Source organism: Dermacentor silvarum, unplaced genomic scaffold (assembly GCF_013339745.2).
Source record: "Dermacentor silvarum isolate Dsil-2018 unplaced genomic scaffold, BIME_Dsil_1.4 Seq257, whole genome shotgun sequence".
Taxonomy (NCBI): Eukaryota; Metazoa; Arthropoda; class Arachnida; order Ixodida; family Ixodidae; genus Dermacentor; species Dermacentor silvarum.
Window position 1 is genome coordinate 32,321 of NW_023605938.1, and position 26,028 is coordinate 58,348.

Below are 26,028 nucleotides of genomic sequence, written 5' to 3' on the forward strand. Positions count from 1 at the left end.
TGGCCCTCTTGCGACGCGGCGACAGGTGATTCGCCGAATTGAGGAAAAGTTCCCCTCCCCCCTTCTTTTCACGAGTTGTTCCTCGCACCATTGTTGTTTTGTTGCTGCGCGTGGTGGCTTTCTCCCCACTGATACTTTCAACAATAGCTCGCTCAAACTTTGTAAAATCGTCAATCCTGATGATGGTGGCTATTAGTGGTTGGCCACTGCCACTTGTGACGTAGCCGTCAGGTGAGCGTGGGCCGCTGCTTCGAAAGCCGTCCCGGCAGATGGCCTGCAGACCAGTGCTCACTGCAGAACCTTGAGTGTCGTTGATCGTCAACAAGTTTTGTTTCTTTCTCTTCCAAGTGTATTTCTTTAGCATACTTCAAAGTACAGACCCGCTAAACGAAGGCTCTAGTCTTGAAATGGTCACTGTTGCTTTGTGCCTATAAAGATAAATAAAGGACAGGGAAGGAAATTGCTACGGACCGCAGTAACTGTCTAGCGTAAGGGTTTTACATGAATGCGACAGTGTCGCATCGCATTTCTAGCGCATCGCATTCATGTAAACAGCGGTAATGCAATGCGCCAGGCGAGGGTAGATTTACGGGCGCTAGTCGACTCTCGCGGAGCATGTAAACGCAGGGCGCCTATCAAGACCTTCGATGACAACCGTGAAGCTACTGAGAGGCGACACTACTGAGAGGGGAGAACGGAGGCGAGGGCGCCTAACAATACTTTCGATGACAACCGCGAAGACGCTACCGAGAAGCAAGCGAGAGCCTAGGCGGGCCTCTAAATACCACCGTGCCCCTTGTCACCGACCCGACAGTGGCCAATGCGCTCTCTCCACGGCTCTAGCAACTCTAGTCATTCATGTGGCGCTACGTTCTCTGCGTTTCATGTAAATGGCGTCGCATCGCCTTTCCCAAATGCCCTTGGAAATGCGATGCGCCACTTTCGCATTCATGAAAACGGGACTGTAGTCTGCTGACGCCTGAACAGCGGTCAGCAGTGGAGGAGAGGTGGCGGTAAAATAGTAGGGGTAAATGAAATATTTAGCTTTCACTCGCACATACAGCATAGAAAGTGAGAGCGCACGAGGGGAGCCGACGATCACGGCTCAATCTGGCGCCCGCAAAAGAGGGAAGCTAAGAGGAAGCCGCCTGCCGTTGCGCGAATTGCCCTGCGGGGTTGGAAAAGGGGGAGGGCGCGGCGTTGCTCTCCGACAGCTACTGCGTATTTCGTGACCGCGTGCATGGGGAACCGACATCCGAACACTAGCTCCGGACCCGTAGTTTGTAGCGATGCCTTATGACTTATTCTATACCAGTCTTATCATCCACCGCTCCCGGCCGGCTGATGCCGTTGATAACGCGAGCGGACCATCGCGCTGTCCACTGACAAAGCGCGATAAGCGCGAAAAGGCATTATTACCGGAAAGGCATCGCCACAAAATACCGGCCCAGCTTTTGCAAGAGGCCCACCGAGACGGCACATAGAAGCGACTGTGTTACAGCGCTGTAACACAGTCGCTTCTATGTGCCGCTTCTATGTAACCGTTTCTATGAGTCGCTTCTATGTAACCTAGCTGTTACAGCTTCGCTGTAACAGCTAGGTTCCACGTCCGTGTACACCGGAAGTAGGCAACTATTTTGTGGCGTCTCGTTCACTTGGTATATACCAAAATTGGCAAGGAAAGAGGGAAAGAAGGAAGGTATGAAAGAAATCACGTGTGGCTCATACCCGCGTTGGATAGGGGGGTATGAGACTCCGAGAGCAGGAGCGGCAGAGATCTCGTCGGCGTCGCGCCAAGGCCTCGGCAGAAGATCGGGCCCGCGATGCGGAGCGTATCGTGGGCGGACTTGGCACAGCAAATGCACTACTTGACCATCGCGCCGGGCGAAAACAAGATGCTGGTTTTCTTGCTTTTTGACGAACATGCCAAGGACGCTCGATTTTGTCAATAATGATAATATATGAATTCAATACAGCAACATTCACTACAGCAGACCCACCATTGTCACAGCTTCGCGGGCTTCCATCTTCACAGTAGTGGAAGGGCTCTGAATTTTTTTGTACTACTTTGTAATTTCTTCCTCACAGGGTGCATTCACAAAGATGCGCGACGTGATGTGCAGAAGCTAAGTATGTAGTTCTGGTGCAGAACTCGATGCATGCTTGTACTTTCAGTGCCGCACAAGATTTCCCGTTGTGTCTATATAAAAGCAGCTATAAATTTGTAAGTTGCAGGTGCACAGTGGCGATAAGTTTTCCGGAAAGGAAATACTAGTAGGGGTGTGCGAATATTCATTACTTTGGTCGAATCAAATGATGTACTGTTCAATTCGGTTTTCGAATCGCATAGTCATTATTCGATTAGACTTTTCTTTGACTGTATTCGATTCGGTGACGAAAGTTATTATTCCAGGATCCCTATCAAATAGAGAGCATAGTACAAGTGGCTAGGCTGATTTATTGGGGTAGAAATTACGGCGCGGTCACGGGTTCGGTGGCGCACCCGCTAAATTCCGCGCGAATAGTTTTGGAGATCACGTCATTCGAGTTCCAGAGCCGCAGTACAGTGGAATGGTAAATGAAGCGGTTGCACAGAACGTTTGCTTTAGGAAATTCACACGCGCTCACCGCTGCTAGCGCTCATCGCGCCAGCGTTATGATTACGATGGCCATCGCAAGCACTCGCGCACAGCCTTGCGCGCAGCCCTCAGAAGTTGTGCATGTTTCGCCGACAGCCGTTTTCGTGACACAGGCGTTCAATACTAAGTCTTCACATTAGCCTATGGCATAAGATCACATGATCTACACAAGCAGGGACTGCATAAACAAATTATTTGCGAGAAGTACTTCTTATAATAGTCATCAATCTATATAATGTAAATTGTGCACGTGTTGTCTGCCTTTTTCGCGCTGTCCATGCTTTCATTTATCTCTCTCTCTCTCTCTCTCTCTCAACTTTTGTCTGCTGAATTCGGAGACTTTCGAGCGAATGTGGGATTGTATTCTGTTGTGCACACTGTTGTGCATGCAATGGCGGAAAACTGCTCGGTCGGCTGCCATGTCACCACAACAAACAAACTGCAGTCACTACAGTGATTTTCAAGGGTACGATGATCACACAAAAAAGTAAGTGGGGGTGGGACCACTGTGTGAGTGCGATGATTAGGTGGATAAATACGATATATCTTTCAACGAGAAAAGCACCTACTGGAAATCACGTGTTTCAAAACTTCACTGGGCGTCGGAACACATGACATTTTTTTAGTAGCACGCGGCTTGGAATGCAGCAGGTCCCGCACCCATCAGCACTTTTCGCTGCAGTCTGTAAGGCTCGCTCATGGTTTGCTGCTAATCCTATCGTTCCACCGGCGTCGCGTACAATAGTAAAACACAGTACCCTGCCACACACGTCGCACCTCGCCACGTGGGGAAAGCAAGTTTCCCGATATCGTCCTACGGGCCTGCAAAATAGAGGGGGCGAGGGCAATTTGCAATTCTCCTTGGCACAATGGCCTAACCTGCTAGCGATTTGGCATGCACTCATGATCTACCGTGCACGGCGCTTTCTTTCTTTATTTTTCTCCCCGCAGCCACAAGTTAGTGAACTCGTGTACGACTACATTGAAGGCGTGGTTGCAGACACGTGTGCTTGAAGGAAGTGGGGGAGGCGCCGTGACTAGACTGAGCCAAACACTCAAACCTGGAGAAAGAATTCCCTCCGCGTTTTGCCCGCTTTGTAATGTTTAGTGGCGCCACATTTGACAAACGTTGGAACTGACGTGAAACAGCTTGATATTTTTTTGCACAGATGGCACCACCACCGAAAATCGCCTGTGAGATTTAATATTTATTTAAAATCTTCTGTTTCAAGCACTGCTTAGTAAACCTCGTGAGTGCTAGTAATTACATGCCACTGTATGGTTATAATAATGTGCAACAATTGTTGTGAATTAGCGTTTACATGAAAAAGAATGTCAATTTGCACGGACCTGGTAAGCAGATAAATTAGCTAAGTTCACTACTCCCCTGTAGATTCCCTAATTAACATAAGCCAATTTTCTCTTCATAGAAATTGAGATAAGGGCTTGCTGCTTGATTATTGAAAATTTCAGAGTTTCAGCTGGAATAGTTTTGTCCCGTCGCCGGTAATGCGTGACCAAGTATAGTCATAAATTGCCAAATGTAAGTAATAATACCTCACAAACTGTTCATTAGAACACAAAACAACTTTGCATATATGATAAGTACACTGTAGCCTAGAAAACCACTAAATGTTGTTGTCCTGAATTTAAAAGGAAAAAAGATATTCATTCATAAACTTTTGTATTTTTGCCCATTTTTATTGGCGCCTATATAAATTTCTAATTGCTTTACACGCAATTTCTCTTCATAGAAACCTTGTATGACATTTCATTTAAAGACACAGCAAATTTCATTTTGTTATGTTTAACAGTTTAGTCGGAATGGCAGTACAGCAGAGGCTAGTACAGCAAGAACGCCGTTTTTCGCTCCCACTGTTTTGACTGCCGTTAAGTGACGCTTCAGGCTAGGCAATAATACTAGGTATCATTGGAAAGCGCACAAAGTAAGCTTTCCAACGAAATAATGTTCACATTTATCCAATGAGCGCAGGAAGCACAGTGCGTCCGCAAACAATGACTAAAATGCCGAGCGCGTGCCGCCGGAGTGGGACCGCCACCTTAATAGGTTTCTCATAGGACGCAATGAGAAAACATGTTCTGCAGAATGAACGTCTCGCAGAACCAACCTGCCTACAGAACAAATTAGGTCTGTTCTGCGAGGAACAACTGTAGTTTCCTCCGCTTCTTGTGACTGGATAGAAAGTACTTGGAAACAATTGGTAACTCACAAGGGAGGGAATCATTTTTCAATGTCCATGCAGCAACGCTCAATATCAACGACTTGATGACTTGTTTGAATGTTTTCAATATGTTTCCTTGAAAATGTATGTTGCATGGATTGTACAATTTCCCTAGCAGTTTGTCTGCTCGGGGAACATAGTTCTTTCCAAGTTTGCATGCCACTGCAGATCAGATGGCAGAGAGAACATGCCTCTCTGGGTTAATCCTACTTTCTGCTACAGTTTAATACGGGACACATCAGCATATTGTTAAGCACTACAGCATTTCATTGAATAGTGCAGCAGTGCTATGCATGACCGAAGAATAATACGCAAGTCGAGGCTGTCCGCTGGTTGCTCACACCATAAAACAGACAATATGGTTTATGCACTCGTCCGTTAGATTTGTGTGTACCACACTCTCGGAGTCAATCATGCGCACACGATGATTAAAATAACAAGCACAGTGAAAAAGAAAATGCCGCCACTGAAAGCAAATGTATCACAAAGATGCACAGACTGGCGTGGAGCAGAACATCATTCGCACAGTTGAAACTCTGATTGCAGAGCCCTCACAGTAATGAAGAGCACCACATGCCTGTCTCGCAAGGAGGAGTTTTGAAACCGAAAAAGTATCTATCTCTAAACGATGGGCTGTACTCTCCAGCAAACCCGCATTCATGCCACCAACACTCACGGGCATCACCTGCCGCTGATGGGGAAGCGTAGCTTGCCTGAAACGGAGTTCTGGAGAAGGACCCATGCGTGGTGAGGCCACCTATTGCGAATCACGTCGCCGCACAGGCGCCGTAACTGGTGAACTGGCGTTGCACTGTAGCCATGCATTCACCGTAACCGGTTGGCTATGCACTTATGTACTTTTTGATGGTCACGGTGGTTTTGTTCGCAACAAGCATGTTCATCTTAAGTGAAGCTGTCATAAGTGGCCCTACTGTATTACCTCAAAAAGTTTTGAAAAAGACCAAATAATAATGAAGATATAATGAGCATAAACTCTCCTGATTCCTCCTCAAGGATTAGTCAAGGGCGGCAGAAAATTACCATATTTACTCGAATGTAACGCAACCACGACTGTGTAACGCAAGGGTCGACTTTCCAGTCAAGCGAAAAAAAAAAAATAAATAAAACCGCGAATGTAACGCGAGATGAAAGGAAGAAGAAATGTTACCTTTATTCAAGAAATCATAGCTTGGAAACAAGTTCTCTTGGGCAATCCCTTTCAGAGATTGTTTCACTTTCGCGAAATTTCCAGTGACTCGGCACCGAATGCCTCCCGTCCCCAACAAGTGTTTTTGCCGCTGTGCCAAGCTTGCGATCAGTGCCAAAAGTGTTGTCAGCCTCTTGGCACTGATCTTGGCTTGTGCCGGCACCGAACTTAGAGGGGTTTGGTGCCGGCACGAGCCAAGCCTCGCGAAAGCGAAACTATCTCCGAAAGTGATAGCCCAAGTGACATTATAATCGAGCTTGTTTGAGATTAAGTACCTCTTAAGAGGCCACAAAACTTTTGATTTGGCGACGCTACCAGGCCACTACGAGGTCCACAGAGTTCGTTCGACCGGCCTCAGATTTAAAGAGGGCCCTCTGATTGGTCTTGCCATTCGCGAAGCATTGACTCGTTGGCGTAAAGCTGCCGAGCCACGGCGGAGTTTCCCACTCTCTCGGCCATCAAAGTTGCTCGTCTCTCGAAGTGGGTGTGATACTGTATGCGCTATGTCGCCATAACGTCACGAATAAATGGAGTCAAAGTGCGAAAGGCCATAGGGTACTGCAACACCGTAACCATAAAACCAGTCACAAGCACAGTGAAAATGGCGTTGATTCCAACAAAAACAACAAGATGCTCATTTGACGAATCACCCGACGTTTGTACACAGGTGCGAGTAAAAGCGGGTGCGAAAGAGAAAATCTGGGGGCTTGTGCTCCTTGAATATCTGACTTTGCCTAGGTACTACGAAGAAGCTTCTTTGCTCAATTTGTATGCGTTTGTCCCTAGGCATTGTGGAGTGAGGTCCCGTGCGCGAGTTTGTTTACACTCTGACGCTGGCTGCCTGCGCGGTGAACCAGGAGAAGCAGTGGGTAATGACACCCCATTTGGTGATTGCTGGGTTGCTCTGTGTAAAGGTACCTCGGACGTACGCAAATCCCAGAAGCTAAACGTACGTCGGACAGACTTTCTCATGCCTTACAGTGCTCTATTTTCGACACGCATGGCAGCTGCACAGCCACCATTATCCATCATGTTGACTCTCTGATTGGCTGTCGAGAGGTCACTTGTTTTGAGAGTTGTGCCGGGTAGCGGAAGTTTTGCAAAATGCAATTTTGAATTTTCATGAAGATGACGAAGCGTGACGTGGAGCTTGCAATTTTATTGACTAATACTTTTTTCATGTCAATGGCAGCTATATTGGGGTTTAGTGCTTTAAAAAGAAAGGGACTGTAGCATTCAGAAGCCCGTGCAATGCACCTCAAATTTCGCAAATATGGGGTGTGGCGGTCCTAAATAGCTGCCATGTCAGCTTGCTGATTGGCTGAAGGAATATCCCGTGAGGAGCGTCACAGGAAGGTCTGTTTCGTAAATGTCAATTTGACGTTGCATGAAGTTGCACTGGGCCGCCATTACAGAGAATTTGTGGTGCGACGAGCCGTGCAAATTATGTTAATGAGCGGCCATGTGCAATGACGGACGAGGGGCATGTGTATCACCGCATTTTCCCCGCCGTTTGGGGCACTCTAGAGGGAACTCTCGCACTGCGATCGTTCAGCCACCATGGGAATAATGGGAAGTACATGGATTTGTCAGATTTTCATTCTTGTGGATTCGGACACTCCTGTGGCTTTGTTTATTATACTCTTTATCTACCTTAACTGTCCAAAATTTCAGAGCAAGTGCAGAATACAAGTGCAGAATACTCTGCGAACACAAACGATTGCTACTAATTTACAATTTAATTAATTTTACAAGTGCAGAATACTCTGCGCACACACACAATTGCAGCGATTCAGCCTGTCGAGGTGGCCAAATCGAAACGTGCCAAGTGTCTCATTGCGCTGACTTAATAAAGCAAACAGTTTCCTTCTCAGTAAAAATAAAGCAGCTAGTTAAAAGCGTTCTATTATTCCATCAAAATCGCGCTTCTCGCTTCCGCCATCTGCATGCGTACAAGGTGTCTGCGTCAATAGCTAGGATGCTAGTTAGTTAATTCAGGTTTAATGGCGCAAAAGCGACAAAGGCCATGCTGCGCCAGGCACAAGGTATTAAGAAATGAGATGTGAATGTAGCGAGAATTGCGTTACCTTATATTCTATGTAATAAACCGGCTTCAACTAAAAACTTGAACAAGTCAGTGAATGGCACTAGCGGATCATCTCCCAATAGTAAGGCGGGGGTGTAAAGGTATGTGTAAGTTATACAGATTCTGCAGAATTTTCCGTCTGTGTGTTTCTATATGTGGACATGTCATAACAATGTGTATTACTGTGAGAGGTTCATGACACGTATCGCAGGTTGGCGGATCTTCTTTTCTAAGTAAGAAGTTGTGTGTCAGATGTGTGTGCCCTATTCGAAGTCGACATAGGATCACCTCGTAGAACCGTTGCTGGTGACTGCACGATTTCCACTCGCCAAGCAGGGGTTTGATTATGTGTAACTTGTTATTAATGCAGGAGTCCCATTCTTGTTGCCATTTTGATGTCAGGGCTTTGCGAATTGCTCGTATACTGTCTTTGTATGGAAGTTTCGTGTGTGTTAGGTCTTTGTGCGCTGCCATGGCCGCGCATCTATCTGCTGATTCGTTCCCTGGTATCCCAACATGGCTAGGGACCCAGCAGAATCGTATGGTTCGTCCGTATTTGTTATTAAGCACCATGTTTAAGATATCGCCGAGCAGCGGTTCACAGTCGGATTTTAAATTTAAAGCTCCGAGTGCACTCAACGAATCGGTGTAAATGACAGCACTCTTCTGTTTGTCGGTGATAACTTTGTTTACTGCCGTCCATATAGCCATAACTTCGGCGGTAAAGACTGAAGCAGAATTATGTATTCGGATGCTATTTTCCCAATTTTCCGTTACGGTTCCCACACCCACGTATTCTTGTGTTTTAGAACCGTCTGTGTAAAATTCTGTGTGATCTTTATATTTTTCTTGAATAGTGCGGAACTCTTGCATTATGTGTTCGTGTGGGGTGTCAATTCACTATAGAAGGTTACAATCAAGTTTGAAATGCTTCGTTTATAAAGTAAACTTTTATGTCACACGTTGTCAAAGGCGTTTGAAAAATCTAATAAACAATTGGCAATCAAAGAATGGTCACACATTTGGTGTAGTTTGTAAGTAAATGTTAATAATGGTGCTTAAATTTATTTTTAACGAAAGTTTAATGATACTTCTCTCGAAACCAGTGCTATCGGCAGAATTTGTTCTTAAGGCTAGATATCCTTTGCAAACTCTCCGTAGGCAATTCCTGGAACTCAATTTATTGAGTTCGTGAACGCTCAGTTCTGGTGAGAAGACCATTTCCAGTTTAGCATGTTCCATAAAAACTGGCCAGTCAGCAAGCTGCAGTTTCCACCGGCGTGGCTTAATGCCTAGGGTTGGTGGTGATGGTAAGATTTTTATGATTGCGGGCAAGTGATCACTACCATATGGCGTGTCGAGGGCTTCCCATTTAAGATCGCTAAAAAGAGATGGTGAACAAAAAGCTAAATCTAAACAACTAAAAGTGCGTGAAGTAGGTGAAAAATACGTTGATGCACCCGAGTTTAAGAGGCAGATATCATTTGACAGGATAAAATCTTCGATGAGCTGCCCTCTTGGGTCAGTTTTGCCACTGCCCCAAAGAGTACAATGAGCATTAAAATCTCCAACTAAAACAAAAGGCTCCGGCAGCTGGTCTGTTAAATTTTCTAAATCTTTACTAGTAAAATAGGTATGGGGTGGAAGATATAGTGAACAAATGGTGATGGTTTTATGAGACAGAACGGTGACCGCTACAGCCTCGAGAGATGTATTTAATTGGACATTTCGTGTAGGAGTGCCGCCCTGCACTACTATGGCGACTCCTCCTGACAGACGGCTGGAGTGTTCGCAGTCCTTGCATAGGACAGTAAAACCTTTCAAGAATTGTGTATTTTTGGGGCCTAAGTTCGTTTCTTGAAGGCAGAGTGCAACTGGCGATAGCTTATTTATAATGTCTTTGATGTCACCTAGATTATGAATCAGGCCTCTACAGTTCCAATGGATGATGAAAGCCATTGTAAGACAAATAAAAATGTTTACTTATGTGCGTGTGAGCTAAAAAGTGATAGGTGACATGTAATAAAAAGATCACTACACTAATCAAGGGCGGTAGCCGTTCAGGTTACCTGTCCCTTTTTCGGCGCAGTTACAAGAAGTCTGTCCTTCTTGCTGCGCTCCAGGGAGCGCGGATCTTTTGGCGTCAATGACACCGGGGTTTTTGGGTCGACCTCCATCGCCTTCTCCGAGGCGCTGGACGATCGAGAGCCAGGCGCCGAAACGCGTGTCTCGGGCCGTGGAGTTCGGTTCAACTTTGGGCCCTGCGACACTGCGGTCTGCCGGCCCGTATTCGATGATGATGGAGCAGCACTGGCTGCTACCACCAAGGGGGCGGATGGAGTCTCTGCAGGAGTGCCGCGCGCGGACCTTGTAGACTCCTGAAACCGGTGTGGCGCTGCCCCCTGCCGCGCCGCACTGGCATAGCTAAGTTGAGGTAAGTGTCCCAACCTTTTCCTCGCTTCATAGAATGAAATTTTTTCTTTTACGGTGATTGCAATTATTTCTTTTTCTTTTTTCCAGCAAGGGCAACTCCGTGAGTAGGCTGGATGGTCTCCCTTACAATTGGCACAATGTGCAGGAGCATTGCAGTTGTCAGAAGGATGGTCGTTGGCACTACACTTCGCGCATGTTTCTTTTCCTCTGCATGATTGTGATGCATGTCCAAACCTCTGGCACTTGAAGCACCGCCTTGGGTTCGGTATGTACGGTCGGACGTTGATTCTTAGGTATCCTGCTTCGAGTGACGTGGGCACAGTACTAGTTCCAAATGTTAGTATCACATGTTTTGTGGGGATTTGTTGGTCGTTTCGTCTGAGTGTAATCCTTTGTACCTTAATTACGTTTTGATCTTGGAACCCTTCGAGGAGCTCTTCGTCACTAAGGTTTAGGAAATCTTCTTCTGATATTACTCCCCTGCTTGTGTTGAGCGAGCGATGTGGAGAGATTGTGACGTTAATGTCACCGACACTGGTGAGTTGGGCGAGCTTTTCAACTTGGTCTTTCTTTTTCAGTTCGAGGAGGAGGTCTCCGCTAGCCATCTTTGTGGCTTTGTAGTCAGGTCCAATCGTGTTTACGAGGCATTTCGATACAAGAAAGGGTGAGAGTTTTCTTACGCTTGTGTTGCCTTCACTATGAAGGACATGGTACTTAGGGAAGGTGTCTAGGTCGGTTCGGAGGGTAAATTGGAAAATTGCATCGGTGCGACCTCTTTTCAGAGGCCGATCTGAAAGTCGGGGGAACGCTTCTGCCATAACATGGTTTCAAAGTTCGGCGGCGGTGGTAGCCACCCACCACCGAGCCCAACAAGGGGACGCTACAGGTTACGCGAAACCTGCAGACGCCAGCTATGCACCGCCACTATAACCTAATGTACATACCCAAGACTGGATACATTACACACGGTTAACCCTTGCCGCCCGGAAATTTGGAAGTGAGAAGAAGTGAGTAGGAGACAGGACAGATGGAAAAGTGAGAGAAAAAGACAAAAGATTGAAGAGGGGGACAGGAAAAGGAGACTGCCGATTTCCTCCAGGAGGGTCAGTCTGGAGGTGCCGTCTATGTGAAGCAGAGGCCGAAGAGGTGTGTTGCCTCCGCTGGGGGGCCTTAAAGGTCCAATCACCCGGCATTGACTCAACCCCCAGGATCCCCCTTTCCCCAGACACGGCTAAGCCGCGCACGGCTACACGCGGGAGGGTCCAACCCTCGTGTGCTCGGGTCCGTGGTGTCGCAACACACCAAACGCCTGCTGACGCAGACGCCCTTGCGGGGAGCTAGGATGCGTGTCCCCGGAAAACGGAATGAGTAATGGTATACTGGCGCCAACGCGCTTGTTTTTTTAATTTGACACAACTTACGCGACCTACCAATAGCGATGAGTGCACATTCTAGGCCGCATTATTGCTATCTCGTGAAAAGCAAGTGACTCAGCCCGACTCATCTGGCTGAGAAGCGGCTGAATATCACCGATAGCATTGCATGTGCCACAGGCATCCACTTGTGCGACGCAAGCGCTGGCGCTGCCATCTCTTGTTTACTGTGTGACTTACTCGCACTGCGCGAGGAAACTTCAAGGGCGCCATGCGTACATTTATTCTTATAAATTAAAAAGCCGATGTTGTCAAAACCTCTGATGATTCATTAATCTTGATTTCAATACAAACGCAGCAGTGAAAAGTGCAAAATGTCGCAGAAGGTTTGTAATGTTCAAGCAATATTATTTCAAGTGAACATGTTTTAAATGATCGCCCAAAACACAAATGCCAACACCAACTGAGAGCGATGCAAATGCTACAAGCATGTGTTATGAACATAAGATTTTCATGGCCCCAAACGACGAGGAAAATACGGCGATACACATGCCTCTCGTCTGCCATTGTATATGGCCGCTCATTAGCATAATTTGAGCGGCTTGTGGCACCACAAATTATGGCGGAACATCTCTGCAATAGCGGCCCAGTGCAACTTAATGCAACGTAAAATTGACATTTACGAAACGGCCCTGTAACGCTCCTCACAAGATATTCCTTCAACCAATCAGCAAGCTGACATGGCGGCTATCTAGAACCGCCACCACCCCATATTTGCAAAACTTCAGGTGCATTGTACGGGCTTCTGAACGCTACAGTCCCTTTCTTTGTAAAGCGCTAAAATTGCAATATAGCTGCCATGGACATGAAAAAAGTATTAGTTGATAAAATTTACAGCTCCACGTCACATTTCGTTATCTTGATGAAAACGCAAAATTGCATTTTGAAAAACTTTGCTTCCCGGCACAAATTTCAAAACACGTGACCTCTTGACAGCCAATCAGAGAGTCAATATGATGGACAATGGCGGCCGTGTAGCCGCCATGCGTGTTGAGAAAAAAAATTAAAATTAAATTATGGGGTTTTATGTGCCAAAACCACGATCTGATTATGAGGCACGCCGTAGTGGGAGACTCCGGAAATTTCGACCACCTGGGGTTCTTTAACGTGCACCTAAATCTAAGTACGCGGGTGTTTTCGCATTTCGCCCTTATCGAAATGCGGCCGCCGTGGCCGGGATTCGATACCGCGATGCGTGTTTAGAATAGAGCCCCTTGTACAAAAACGTGTTTATGGATTGGATTGAGATGTACAGGTTGCCAACATAACGATAAAAATAGCAAGATTTAGAATATTTGTTTTAAAACGGTCAATTTTGCCATATTCCAATGTAACACGAGGGTCGAGTTCAAGCAACGAAAGTCGTGAAAAAAAACTCACATTACAATAGAGTAAATGCGGTATGTGCGTGACGAGATTCGGAAATTTGGAAACACAGGATGCAGTCAGCTGATGAAAAACAGGGTTAATTGGAGATCGCTTACAGAAACGCTCATTCTCTAAAGAAAATAAATAGGTTGATGATGATGGCAACCACTCGGAAGGAGACCAGAGAAAACACTGAAATCAGCCCAGCCAGTTACAAGATGACAATCATTGATGGCTGAAGACAATGCCACTACCATAGCATTTCCACAAATAATGAATTGTAATATCAAACTTTTTTTTCAAAAACAACAGACATTAAAGGGACACTAAAGGCAAATATTAATGGTGTTTTTCACTGGTCGATCTGGAGTGGCCGCCGAAATCCTGGAGCGAGTGCTCACAATTCACCAACCCTAATCTGCCAGTGGAGAGCGAAAATGCTCTGCGCTGGATCGTACCGGAAGTCTGCGCACACACGTCACAAAAATCGACTTCTGCTCTGCATGTTTTCATGGCCACCAAGATCGCCGTCCCCCATCGAGCGGAAGTGACGTGTGCTTCTCGTCCTATTTCCGCCCGAATCCGCGCCTCGACAGCGGAGCAAGTGAGAGCGATCCGGCGCGGAGCGAGTTGATCCGGAACGACCAGTGGAAAGTGCGAACCCGCTCCAGATCGACCAGTGAAATTCGGATTCGCAGCCATGGAGCAAAAAATCCTGCTCCAGATCGACCAGTGAAAAATTCCATAAGTCAAGCTAAAGTGATCGTGCTCGAGAATCTCTAAGGCGTCAATATTATCACGAACAGAGTCTTAGTAATCAAGCAATTGAAGTAAATGCAGGAAACGATTATAAACTCCCCCGGGACATTCAAGTAGTACTTGCTCGATGACGAAGGCGCTCCTCATTTAAATTCTGTGACTCAACCACTCGTTATAACATGTGGGGATGCGCGACTCTCACGCGTCTCCTGTGGTCTGGCATCACCGCGTGGCTGGGCGCCGGAGGCGGTCGTAGTGGTTGCGGCGCATTGCGAGAGATGGCGCGAGTGTCGCGATGCTAATGACACCGAACGGCGGGGTGACTTGGGAGAAAAAGGTCGAAGGCACTCTCTGTTTGGGTTGGGATCAGTGAGTGACGCGGACGTCCCGCGCGTGCTGCCGATCCACGCTTCACGAGACGTCTCGCGTGGCTCGGAACGGGGCACCAGTATGGACGAACACGGATCGTTTGAATGCGCTACCGTTCGCGTGACCGTACACGTGAACGACTAGGCGATGGTGTCACAGCATGGGGCGAACATATTCGCTCGCTATCGGGTCGCGGTGAGTCGGACTTCCTTGATTTGTCGCGCGCCCATGTGAATGTTCAATTGGTTGTAATTCGGCTAGTGTGCATTGGTGTATGAAAGGCGCAATAAATGCCCTTTTGATTGTTTGCACTACTGTGCTGTCGTTCCTTTGTCCCAAGAGCACATGTGAGACCCCACATCTGGCTGCCCAACGTGGACCTCTTGGGGCATCGGACGATAATTTTAACAGTTTTGCTCGGTTCGAGACAACCTTTGCTTGAACCGAAGCATAGTCCTAGCGTGGATTTTGATCGCTAGTGTCGGCGGCATACTTTCTTGAGCGAGGCAACGGTTGCTGTAGCGTGTTTGAACTTTTCAACATGCTAAGCCTTTGCGTGAGTGTTTTGAAGTACACTCGTCGGTACGAGAGCCACGTGGTCTGCATCCTGGGAGAGCGAGGCCTAGTGCCCGCGGAGCATTGGCAAGCCTGAAGCGAGTGAGTACGGAAGCCTCGTGGGTGGTCCAAATTTCTTATGTAAATAGCTTCTTCTATCTCTTTGACTTCGGAAGTCACGGCTCAGGGAGCCGGGTGGCCGCGGGCCACGGGTGCCGCTACAGGCTGACTGGTATAGCGGCCTGGCACCGGGCGCTCCGACACCGTCTGGGATGGTGGGCGCCGTCAACTCGGATGCTGTGTGCACCGAGCGGGGTAGGACCACCTCACAGAGCTAACGTCTCCTCGCGGCTGCCTGTTGTGCCCATTTTGGGTGTTGTGTTTTTTTTTTTTTTGGATGCCGGTTGTTCTCAAAGTAGCGACGCATTAGGACTAAGGCTTTACAAAGCCACCTGTCGCACGTGGAGGGACACAACCTGGTGGACCAATGTGTTGAGGTGTCGCACCTTGCTTCCCTCATTTTAGTTAGCCTCGCACGAATTGAAATTACTCGTTCCATTCAAGAAAGCGAGCTTTGTTCACGTGAACTCAGCATTTGAAATGCCGCCCGAAATTTTGCTAACCGAATTGAACATCGTACCACGTGGGCGATGCGCATGCCGAATTCCTCTCAATTGCACTACTTTAGTGTCTGTCGAATGCGCTGAGTGTACGCAGCGTGAGCAGAGTCACCCCTGGTTTGCTGTCACCTGCACATCGTCAACGCTGCTGCCCCGGACTACAATTGAGCTACCCCAGGTGATGCAGAAGCCTGTGGCCAGTTCGGTGCAGCGATTTCGGCGGCCGCCTGTGTCCGGCTCGCTACCCTCGGGGGCTGGGAAAAGGGCCGGCAGTCACCAACGACTACAGCGGCTCTCGCCGGTAGGGCGCGTCTCTCGTGCCGACTTCTGTGTCGCCGTTTCCGGAGTCCTGTGCTGGAGTCGTGCCATCGAATCTGCAGAGCTGGTGCTGTGACCAACGGACGCCAGTGGTGAACCCCAGAGACAATGTCGGCTCGCATGTTGTGGATAACGTGTGGACATTTCCTCGGCGACGCGCGCGTTGATAGACCTTGTGACATGTTTCGCCGGAGTATGTGTAGTGATTTAAGGCTGGGGGGATGTGGGGATGCGCGACTCTCACGCGTCTCCTGTGGTCCGGCTTCACCGCGTGGCTGGGCGCCGGAGGCGGTCGTAGTGGTTGCGGCGCGTTGCGAGAGATGGCGCGAGTGTCACGATGCTAACGCCACCGAACGGCGGGGTGACTTGGGAGAAAAAGGTCGAAGGCGCTCTCTGTTTGGGTTGGGATCGGTGAGCGACGCGGACGTCCCGCGCGTGCGCCGATCAACGCTTCGAGAGACGTCTCACGTGGCTCGGAGTGGGGCACCAGTATGGACGAACACGGATCGTTCGAACGCGCTACCGTTCGCGTGACCGTACACGTGAACGACTATGCGATGGTGTCACAGCATGGGGCGAACATATTCGCTCGCTATCGGGTCGCGGTGAGCTTCCTTGATTCGTCGCGCGCTCATGTGAATGTTCAATTGGTTGTAATTTGGCTAGTGTGCATTGGTGTATGAAAGGTGCAAAAATGCCCTTTTGATTGTTTGCACTACTGTGTTGTCGTTCCTTTGTCCCAAGAGCACATGTGAGACCCCACAAACATCATCATTTATTGCATTATAAGATGAAAGAATATGCTTCTTGTTCAGTTCTATTTCATTTTTAGAAAAAAGAACTCACTGACATTACCTTTGACAACGATGTGGGTGGTCAAAACGTTTTGTTTTCGCTTGACTCTGCGCCGCCCACGCTTTCGCATTTCAGTAGTTTCGTTAAATCGTTATTGCGTGGTTTTGCTGGTTCGCTAAACTCACACAAACTGCAAGTAGCAGAGAATTCCATTTCCACGTGATGTCGCGGGATGCCCAACAGCCCACGCCACTTGACCAAAAGCAGCTGCAGAGGCGAATTCACCCTTCTGTCTTGGCTCAGTTTCTCCATGGCTGCACATTTGCGTTTTGTGCAAAAGATCGTACCGCCGTCTGTCGGGCGCCATTTTACTCACCGACAGCAGCAAAAGAGGTGATAGTGTACGCAATGGCACCACTCCCCGGTTCGGTGGCGGGAGATTTGAATTGCAATAAAGGTATTCGGACCCTTCAGATGAAATTTTCTCGTAAACTGAAACCCTTGACACGAATCAAACGTTGCAAGGTTTCTGGAATGGTATTTAAACAGTCCACGCCGACTTAGTAATTACCTTTAGTGCCCCTTTAAATATTAAATCTTTGTTGTAAACACATACTCTTAAGTTTGCATGCAAACACAGTAAAAAAAATTTTAAAGAATACACAAAATCTGTCATATTTCACAGATTGCACATTACAGTTCAATGTCAGTGTCAGCGCTTGTGTCCAGTGGCTACTCATTAATAGAATTAGCATAATGGTATTGGAACATTAAAGGGATACTAAACAGAAACACTACATCAGTTGAGACTGAAAAAGTATTCTCAGAAAATTTCATTTTCTTTAATTTCATGATAATATGCTGATTACTAAAAAGAACATTACAGTGAAAGTTCATTTTTTTTAATTTTCGCTGAAACCCCAGCACCAGTACGTCAGTGTGATATCACAGACTTCAAAGTACTTTTTCATATTTGGGCTGCATTGGCTCAGTACAAGTATCCAAAACATGTCATGTTCAATCTTTGGCTCATTTAGAGCACAATGTAGTTTATGTTTACTTTACCGATAAACAACTAACTAGGCCTTAGCAGACACTTAAAATCCATGACCTCACGGCTAGATGGTGTGGGAAATTCAAGGCGACGTCACAAAAAGTCTTCTTTTTGTCCCTTTTCTGTCTTATCAAGCCTCTTCTCCCATAACAGTGACGCTTTTGTTATTGAAAAAGGGTAATTTACCAACACAGGTGAAATCATGTTGCTCTTTAGTGTCCCTTAAAAAGATATAGCTTTCCGAATTAAAAAAAAAAAACAACAACAACAACGCACCGGTTGCATAGGTCTGGCAAGGATAGAGCACTCCAAATTTAGAAAACGCACCAGCTCCACAAGTTAGACACAGGTCAGGGTCACACTCTCGCACAGCCAGGTAACAAGGACACTGCTTAGTGTTGCACTGTGCCTTGCAGCGGCACCCTGGGAATCGTTGCTGACCTGCAAGTGTATCCAACAAGCAAGAATTTATGTTAGAAACACACATTTTAAAATGTTTTATACTGCTGTCAGTACAGAATTAATGAAACAGGCTGTTTAAGCATGCTATCCAGGGTGTCAAAAAAAAAAATGCCAGTTCAGTTCAGGTTCAGAGCTACAATTTCGTTCCGGAACAGGGTCAGTTCCAGTTCGGTGAAATAAAAAATTGCTACGGTTCAGCACAGTAAACATAATCTTGTCCTATGGTGATATGCTGCACAGTGCACATAGGGCATGCATAAGTTTTATCAGGAGGTGAAGGAAATGGTCTCTCTGGCAGACGGGGGCCAAAATCAATGTTTTTTTACAGGAATGTCATTGAAGTTAAAGGTTGTATTTTAATGCAGAAAAAGTGCTTTCATGTTGTTCACAACCTTTCGATGTAGGAACATAATTCTGAATACAGTGGAATCTCGATGATACGATCACGGCTAATACGAATTTCCGGATGATACGAATTTTTCTCTGGTCCCGGCCGAGCCCCGTTAGTTTGCAACGTGCTAGAGAATGGTAGTTACGAATCGATTTTCAAACCGCGTCGGTTGATATGAATAAACGCCGCCCCACCGACGGCCACAAAAGAGAACAGCGCGGAGGCACGCGCTTTCTCCCTGTCTCTTTTGGTGCGGAGGCGTGGACGCGGCGCCGGACAGCGCGGAGGCCGCGACTGGGCGCGAAGAGTTTGAAGCGGTGGCGCTTTTGTGGCTTTTGTGCTTTTCCTCCTTTTCCGCGTGCCATCGGCCGGACGGAGTGGCTGCTGTGCTTTGGGTCGCGTTCTTTGCGTTTGCGCCATTTTGCCTAGTCGCAGGGAGCTATGTCTACCGAGATACGATCTCGGCTGATTTGCACGGCAGTACGCCGAGGCGCGGGAGCCTCCGTTGGCGCGTCTTCCGTCGACTGCGTTATCGGTGCCGAGGGCACAGGGCGATTGTCGGTTTCGCTGCCGGAGTCACACGGTGCAAGATAGCGCGGCACGTAATCCACGGTGCAAGGTAGCGCGGCACGTTCAGTTGAGTGCTCCTCCGCTTCTCCCGCTAATCGCCGTATTTTTCTTGCCGTAGGAGGCTTGCACTTCCGTATTCCGAAGAGTGCTTTGTCCAAAATTTCTTCTCCAATGAGCGACGATCCATCACTAACCTGGGAGCTCTCTGTAATCCGAATTCTGCGTGTCAGATGACGACGCCGGCGTGGTTTACGATCTTGCCCCTGTCACAGCAGCAACCAATGGAGAGACGCCTTTCAGCACGGCAGCCAAACGGTGGCCCGCTTTCATCGGAGGGCCCGTATGACTACCTATCGCAGACCCGCGCTTCTTTTGTGTTTGTGCGTTTGTTACAAGATGGCGACGACGGACGAATTGAGAAGCGGAACGGCGAAACTTTGAGCTTTCCGACCAACGCTCGTTTCAACGGCAGAAAACGAAACTTCAGGGAGCGGGCTAAGCTGGCGCCGGGCCGTCAGGAGCGGCGGACGCGCACGGAGACAGTTGAAGATGAGGGGGCTACGAGGGTGTTGAGAGGGAGGGCGAGGGGAGCCACCGAAGCGACAGAGTTGCCGAGGCCAAATCCGCTTCCCTGTCGCCCTCCTCCCCCACCTGCGACGGTGACGGTCCCCGCGCGTGCCTGTCGCCGTGTCGCCTCTTCCTCTTCACAACCACAATCTCTCTCATTTGCCGTGCCTGTGCCGCCTGCTCCCTACAGTTTTGTTTTCTGCCGTTATCGCGAAGCGAGCGTTGGCCGACGCGGGCAGTTTCGTAGCCCTCGCTCGATTTGTGCTTGCAAGCCGCGATATTTCACGAATCGCACCGTTCATACCTCGTGCTCTGGTGCACGAATATTTTAAAAATATGTCCTTCTTCTAATTCGAACAAATTTTTGGGCCCCTTCGAGTTAGAATTATCGAAATTCAACTATACATGGAAGTCAATGAGATTTAGGTCGGGACCACAAAAACGCGATGTAGCAGCCGGGAAAATGCAGCAGCGATGAAGGTATCAATGAGGTTCCACTATTCAAAATCCCCTTTTCTGGTAAAAATAAATTCATTTTTCTTGATATTGTGTATGTTTTGATGATACAAATTTCGGGTGATACGAATATTTCACGCGACCCCGCGAGATTCGTATCACCGAGATTTTACTGTATATAACCCAGCACCTCTACCACTTCTAAGGAACTTCTTTATTATCGAAGATTCCGAGCTATGACGACAAAAAAGTCGCAGCTTGTGGTGATATGTAGAGATGACAAAGACGATGAAAATATTGCGTCCACAATATGAATAGGTACCAACTCGCCCAGCTTTCAGTTCTTCTGACGAATAGAATAGCAAAGACTATTTGATTTGTATTCATAACTTTGAATAGAAGAACTAACCCTAGAAGAAAATAGCCTTCCAAGATGTATAAAAGCCCAGACTTATAAACACGAATAGTTTTTTTCTTTGCAGGCTTATTTCTTTGTACACTTTGTAGACTATTTTTTCTTTTACACTTGTTCGAAACACGATGTGCCCCGATTGGACAAACTTGTCGCGTCACTGCCATTGCCGGGATGTTAGCTATGTGTTTTTCGAAAATGAGCGATTGAAAACCAGCAAAGGCACCTTGATAAGAATGATTAAAAATGTTTTTCTCTACAACACGCAGTTTACGAATAAACTGCGCAGATACGAAGAAATTTTCATGTCGATATGAAAGACAAAGTTACCGTATTTACTTCGATATAGGTTGAACACAAATATAGCTTCACTTCTATATTATGCTAGCTGAGAAATAAAAAAATAATTATTCAAATATAGGCCGACCTTTAATTTTTTTTTAAAGTTAAAATCTTTGAACATTGAAACACCTTTATTTACCATAAGCTCAGCTACTGAATCTCACTAGTGAATGCCACAAGCTGCATCCTTGTCTGAAAAGCCAGAGCATTCATCCTTGTCGAATGCTTCCCAGGCGTCCTTGGCACCCCAAACAACGTTGTCCTTGGTGCCATCGAGTGTGTTGAATATGCAGGCTTTCTTAAAGGGCCCCTCACCAGGTCTGGCCATTTCGAGCCGACAAGATCAGTGCTGATAATGCACGCTAACAATCGTGTCTGCTAAGTATTACATCGCTACGCACCGCGGAAAGAGCTGAAATTTCACAACAAATGTCGTTTTCCCTTCTCCTCGTGGGCGCCACGCTCCCAGCCAGAGAGTTACGTATATATCTCAAGTGCGCTACGTACATCGCCTAGCCGTGACGTCACTTTCAGTGACCCATGACTTCGACAATTATTCAAGGCAACATCAGTTGCCTTGAATTTATGTACTCAAGGCAACTGATGTTTACCATGATTTATTTACTCTCTTGCTTTAATAGACTAACTAAAGTTCAGAGAAATAACAAAACGTACCAACCGAATGTCTCTGTGTTTTTGTTTTACTTCGTAATATACCTTGTTAACTCGAACTCGCATCTCTCGAAAAATCGGCTAAGTTGAAATTTTCCGCACGACCGAACCATTTCCCACATGTGCCATGTAGTTATTGTATTTATCTCGAAATATTTTTGGGCCAAATTGCAGATATCTTAATCTTTACTGAGACTGGAACAAAAACTCCACCGCCAGACCGTTACGCTTTTCGCCGGATGCTTTCCCCAAATGTGAAGTCGGAACCTAGCGGCGATAACAACTTTGTCAAGCAACTATGTGGAATGTCATATGACGGGAGAGATGTGCGCAGAGGCAGGCCCTGCAAAATAGCACCCTGGACGTTGCATCCAGGGTGTTATTTTGACGGTAAATCACGAGCGTTGCGTAAAGTGAACAAAAGTGAGCACTTTACGCAACGCTCGTGATTTGCCATCAGAGCTGTGATTTCCGTTTTACTTTTATTCTACTAAATGCACGCAGCATGAGTGCGAGCTATGCGAACAGGATGTACCGGTGACAGGTGAATTTACTAACACTGAAATCGCTGGAACGGCAACAAACGAAGAGGAGGGTGAAGACGTCGATGCCGACTACGAAGGACCTGAAGAAGTGCCGACATTAGCCAAAACAAGAAGCATGCTTCGCTTGCTGTGAAATAAAGTTGAGTGCAGCGGTGGAAATGATCGGCTCATACGATACGAAAAGCAGCGCGAGGACGCCTTTCTAGGTCTAAGTACCGTGAAGCACACCGACCTTACGAAGTTTTTTCTGCACTAAATAAAGTATACAAACTCCATGCAAGTGATCTTGCGCGCGATGGCGACTAGCCATGCAATAGAAATGGTTGTCGCGTTTGGTTGACGCCTACAAGTCGAACCCCACGAGAGCGATGACTTTGAGCGACGTCTCCCAGGTGTTGCCGGTATGAGGGCAGCAAATACACGCCGAAACTGTGGTTACGCGTGCTTTGTTAATTTAAGTTGATGTGTTTTGCTGTAAAACACTGCATAACTATTTCTGAAGGTCTTCGAGTAGGTTCTTATCCTTGCACTTTAGAAGTTTAGAAGCTCTTGTTGAAAAGCTGGTCAGCAGTGGTGAATTTTTAGAAAAAAACTTGACTTTTCTGTGCAATTTCCATAAGATTGCTTATTGCTTATCTCTAAATTTTTGCCGGTTTTTACTATTTCGAGTTAACGAGGTATTACTGTACTTCGGTTTCGTCTGCTTGTTCCCACGTCATGCAGTCGCATACTTAGACAATCAAACTATATCATTTCCTACTTTGTTCCAGTGTGCTATCATGCTCTGTGATCTGCTTGCGTCTGCCTCGGTGTCCATATAGCACCGACTTATACCGCTAGTCAGGTGTTCTCGTGCACAGTGTGCAAATTTGTGCGCTGTGCAAAACGAGACAAACGCAACAGCTCATGCGCGATGCTGTCAGCGGAAGTGCGCCGCCCAGCAAGAAAGTGAGGGCGGAAAAAAAAAGAGAAGAAGGCGGAGCTTGTGATGTATGCGTCACGCGATCCTTGAGCTGCAGTATGATAGAATGCAGGGAAGAAATTTTGCTCGGGGAGGCTAGACAGGGCAAGTGGAGAGAGTGTCCATGTTGGCTGTGAAGCTCCCCTCCTGAAAACATGAGTTCGTGACACTGAAATGTTTCGATCTCGGCTATTAGAGAACCAATTTGAAAAATTCTTGAGGTAGAACACTCCCTAGAGAGCACGTAACAACTTCCAGCTTATAACCGAAATTTTCTGTGCGGCCTGGGGCGCGATCTTGTACGCGTTACAAAATGGAACGGAGGCGGTCCGTTCCATCGAGCCGCACACGATTGGTCAATTTGAACTGTGACAATCAAATTGACCAATCGTGTGCGGCTCGATGGAACGGACCGCCTCCGTTCCTTTTTGGAACACGTACAAGATCGCACCCCTGGTGAGGGCCCTTTAAAGCTAGTCTAGAAGATCTCCAGACTGACTTTATAGCATGCGCATGACTTTATAGCATCTTCGTTTACGTATACATATAAGCCGATACCATATTTTGAGGATCATTTCCGAAGAAAAAAAAAAGTCTGCCTATTTTGAATACTACTGCCATTAGCGACAATGCCTGTGTCTGAATGGGGTAGACTTAGTGTCTATGCGTTGATGGCAGCGTAATGAATTTTTCGTTTAACTTAAGTAATTACTACTGGACTGGTGGTGAGCAAACTGCGGCATATGACAGCACGGATTCACCTTGTATTACACAAGTTACAACTTTAAACTCATATTCTGTAGCAAAGAAAGAAGCCAGCAAGGGACACCTTTACTGAGTTTTTTTTTACATAAAAGCAAGTGAAGACATTGATGCTTCTGAACCATGAACAAGAACTGTTTTCACTAAACATTACAACAATCTTTTTTATGCAACTGCACTTGGCGCAAAGCCTTGCACTGACTAAATGTGGAGAAAAACGTCCAAATCACACATATTGCACCCTGGGAATGATTTGCAGAAATTAAAGATTGTTGTACTCTGCTTGGAGGTGCCAAACATGCGTTGAACCATGGCATGCAACAAAAGCACATTTCCTGTGCCATTTACAGCCATCATTACCGTACATCGAGAAGGTGACGGAATTCATTAGTGACCGCAGTGTTATTGTTACAAGAAGCTGTGCTGATGAACTCGGTTTTTCTATTTTCCCTTCTCAATGACAGTCTTTTTTGCTCCCTGTGTGTACTACCATGTGCGTTTCATGTTTTATTTCGTACTAATAGTAGCGAGCTGGCGTAACGACTGAAGTTGGAGCTCCAGCAGAAAACATCATTCTGCAGTGCTGCTGAAATTATGTTTCCGCCACGAACACAACTGGCATGGCTGAGTTTAAGAAGTGCAAGCTTCTCTGCCAAAGTGGCCATACCTAGTCACCAGCACAAACCTATGTCTATCCTCACACTAGCATCTAAGAACTTGCGAGTCGCAAGAACATGCTTGTGGTGTGCGCCGACTGAAAAAAGTAATTATTTCGAAGAATTGTTTATTTATTGATAACCCGTTTGGCCCCCTATATGCTTGAGCTATTTTGGACTGAACCGGAAACCATTTTTTTTTTCCCGTTTAAATTCAGTTTGGGTTCAGACACGTTATAAAAATAACAATTTGGGTTCAGGTTCAGTTCCAGCTAGTATTTATTTCTGGTTCGGTTCAACACACTGTGCTATGATGCTTTTGGTGGTCATGGACACTGTTAAAGTTCTAAACAATGAGCATGAAATGATAACAGTATTTTTAAGACATCAATGAAAACGTACAAGCACCATTCATAATTATTGCATTGGCTGTATCACTTATGCACACTCGGCCTATTTTCATATGTGCATATTCAGACACTTCCATGCTCTACATCCCTGCACTTATCTAAACCAGCAGTATAATAAAGTAGGAGGTATGAGGTGAATACGTACAGTCCGAGTTGCAGTGGCAGAATTTTTCACAAAAGTTCTGCGCCATGACACAGGGACAGTTCTGGTCACAAGCTTGGCCTGGGTGGTTGCACGGAGTGTAGTTGTACACGTGATTAGAGGAACTGTCCTTTTTCAGTTGAATCTTGCGACAGTGCATGGACCACAGCCGATGTTTTTTCTTCTTCTTACGAGGTGGTGTGCTGTCATGTACATGCTCTTCAGGCGGAAGATCTGCAAGTTCCCGCTGTGCAAAGGCATATACCTGAAAGAATGTTACTGTAGCTTTAACTACTGACACGTACATGCATTGGTCACAATATGATCATCAGGCCCAGCAAAAGTTATTTTTAAATCATGCAACCATAGGCTAGCAGAATAAGCGGATGTTTTGTGCGCTATGTACTCAATCATACTCATGTGCACTTACACTTGTCGGCACTCACTCACATTCCTATTCACGCTCACAGACAGTCACTCCCGTTCATACTCATGCCTACTCAAACTCACTATCATTGACTTTGGTTCATACTCACGTTAACTGGCACTCACTCTCGTTGATACTCACGCCCTTTCACACCTTTTGTCATACACTAACGCTCTATCTCACGCCTGTGAAATGAGTGTGGAGTGAGTACAAGTCGTATTCGTGAATGAGTGCCAACTTACGCATGCAACATCAAAGTGAATTTTCATTAATTTTAGTCTGTGCTTAATGAGATCTCATCAGTAGGCTCTACAAAGCAGCAGTACATTTCTATGGGCAAAGCGTGTTTTTTTTTTTGGTTTTTTTTTTTTTTT

General features: G+C 46.6%; 1 protein-coding gene across 2 annotated transcripts in view; it reads right to left on the minus strand.

Moving 5' to 3' along the window:
- LOC119434822 (histone-lysine N-methyltransferase E(z)-like) overlaps positions 1-25,566 on the minus strand; it is a 36,712-nt gene extending 11,146 nt beyond the window's left edge. The window contains exons 1-2 of one of the 2 annotated variants that reach the window (XM_049659607.1): positions 25,231-25,566; positions 18,156-18,320 (exon numbers count right to left, since the gene is read on the minus strand). In XM_049659607.1, coding sequence (XP_049515564.1) covers positions 18,156-18,320; positions 25,231-25,534 — 469 coding nt within the window. In that variant the 5' untranslated portion in view covers positions 25,535-25,566. The remainder of the gene's footprint in view (positions 1-18,155; positions 18,321-25,230) is intronic. The other variant, XM_037701876.2, reaches the window with a different exon arrangement.
- Between the last annotated feature and the right edge of the window lie 462 nt (positions 25,567-26,028).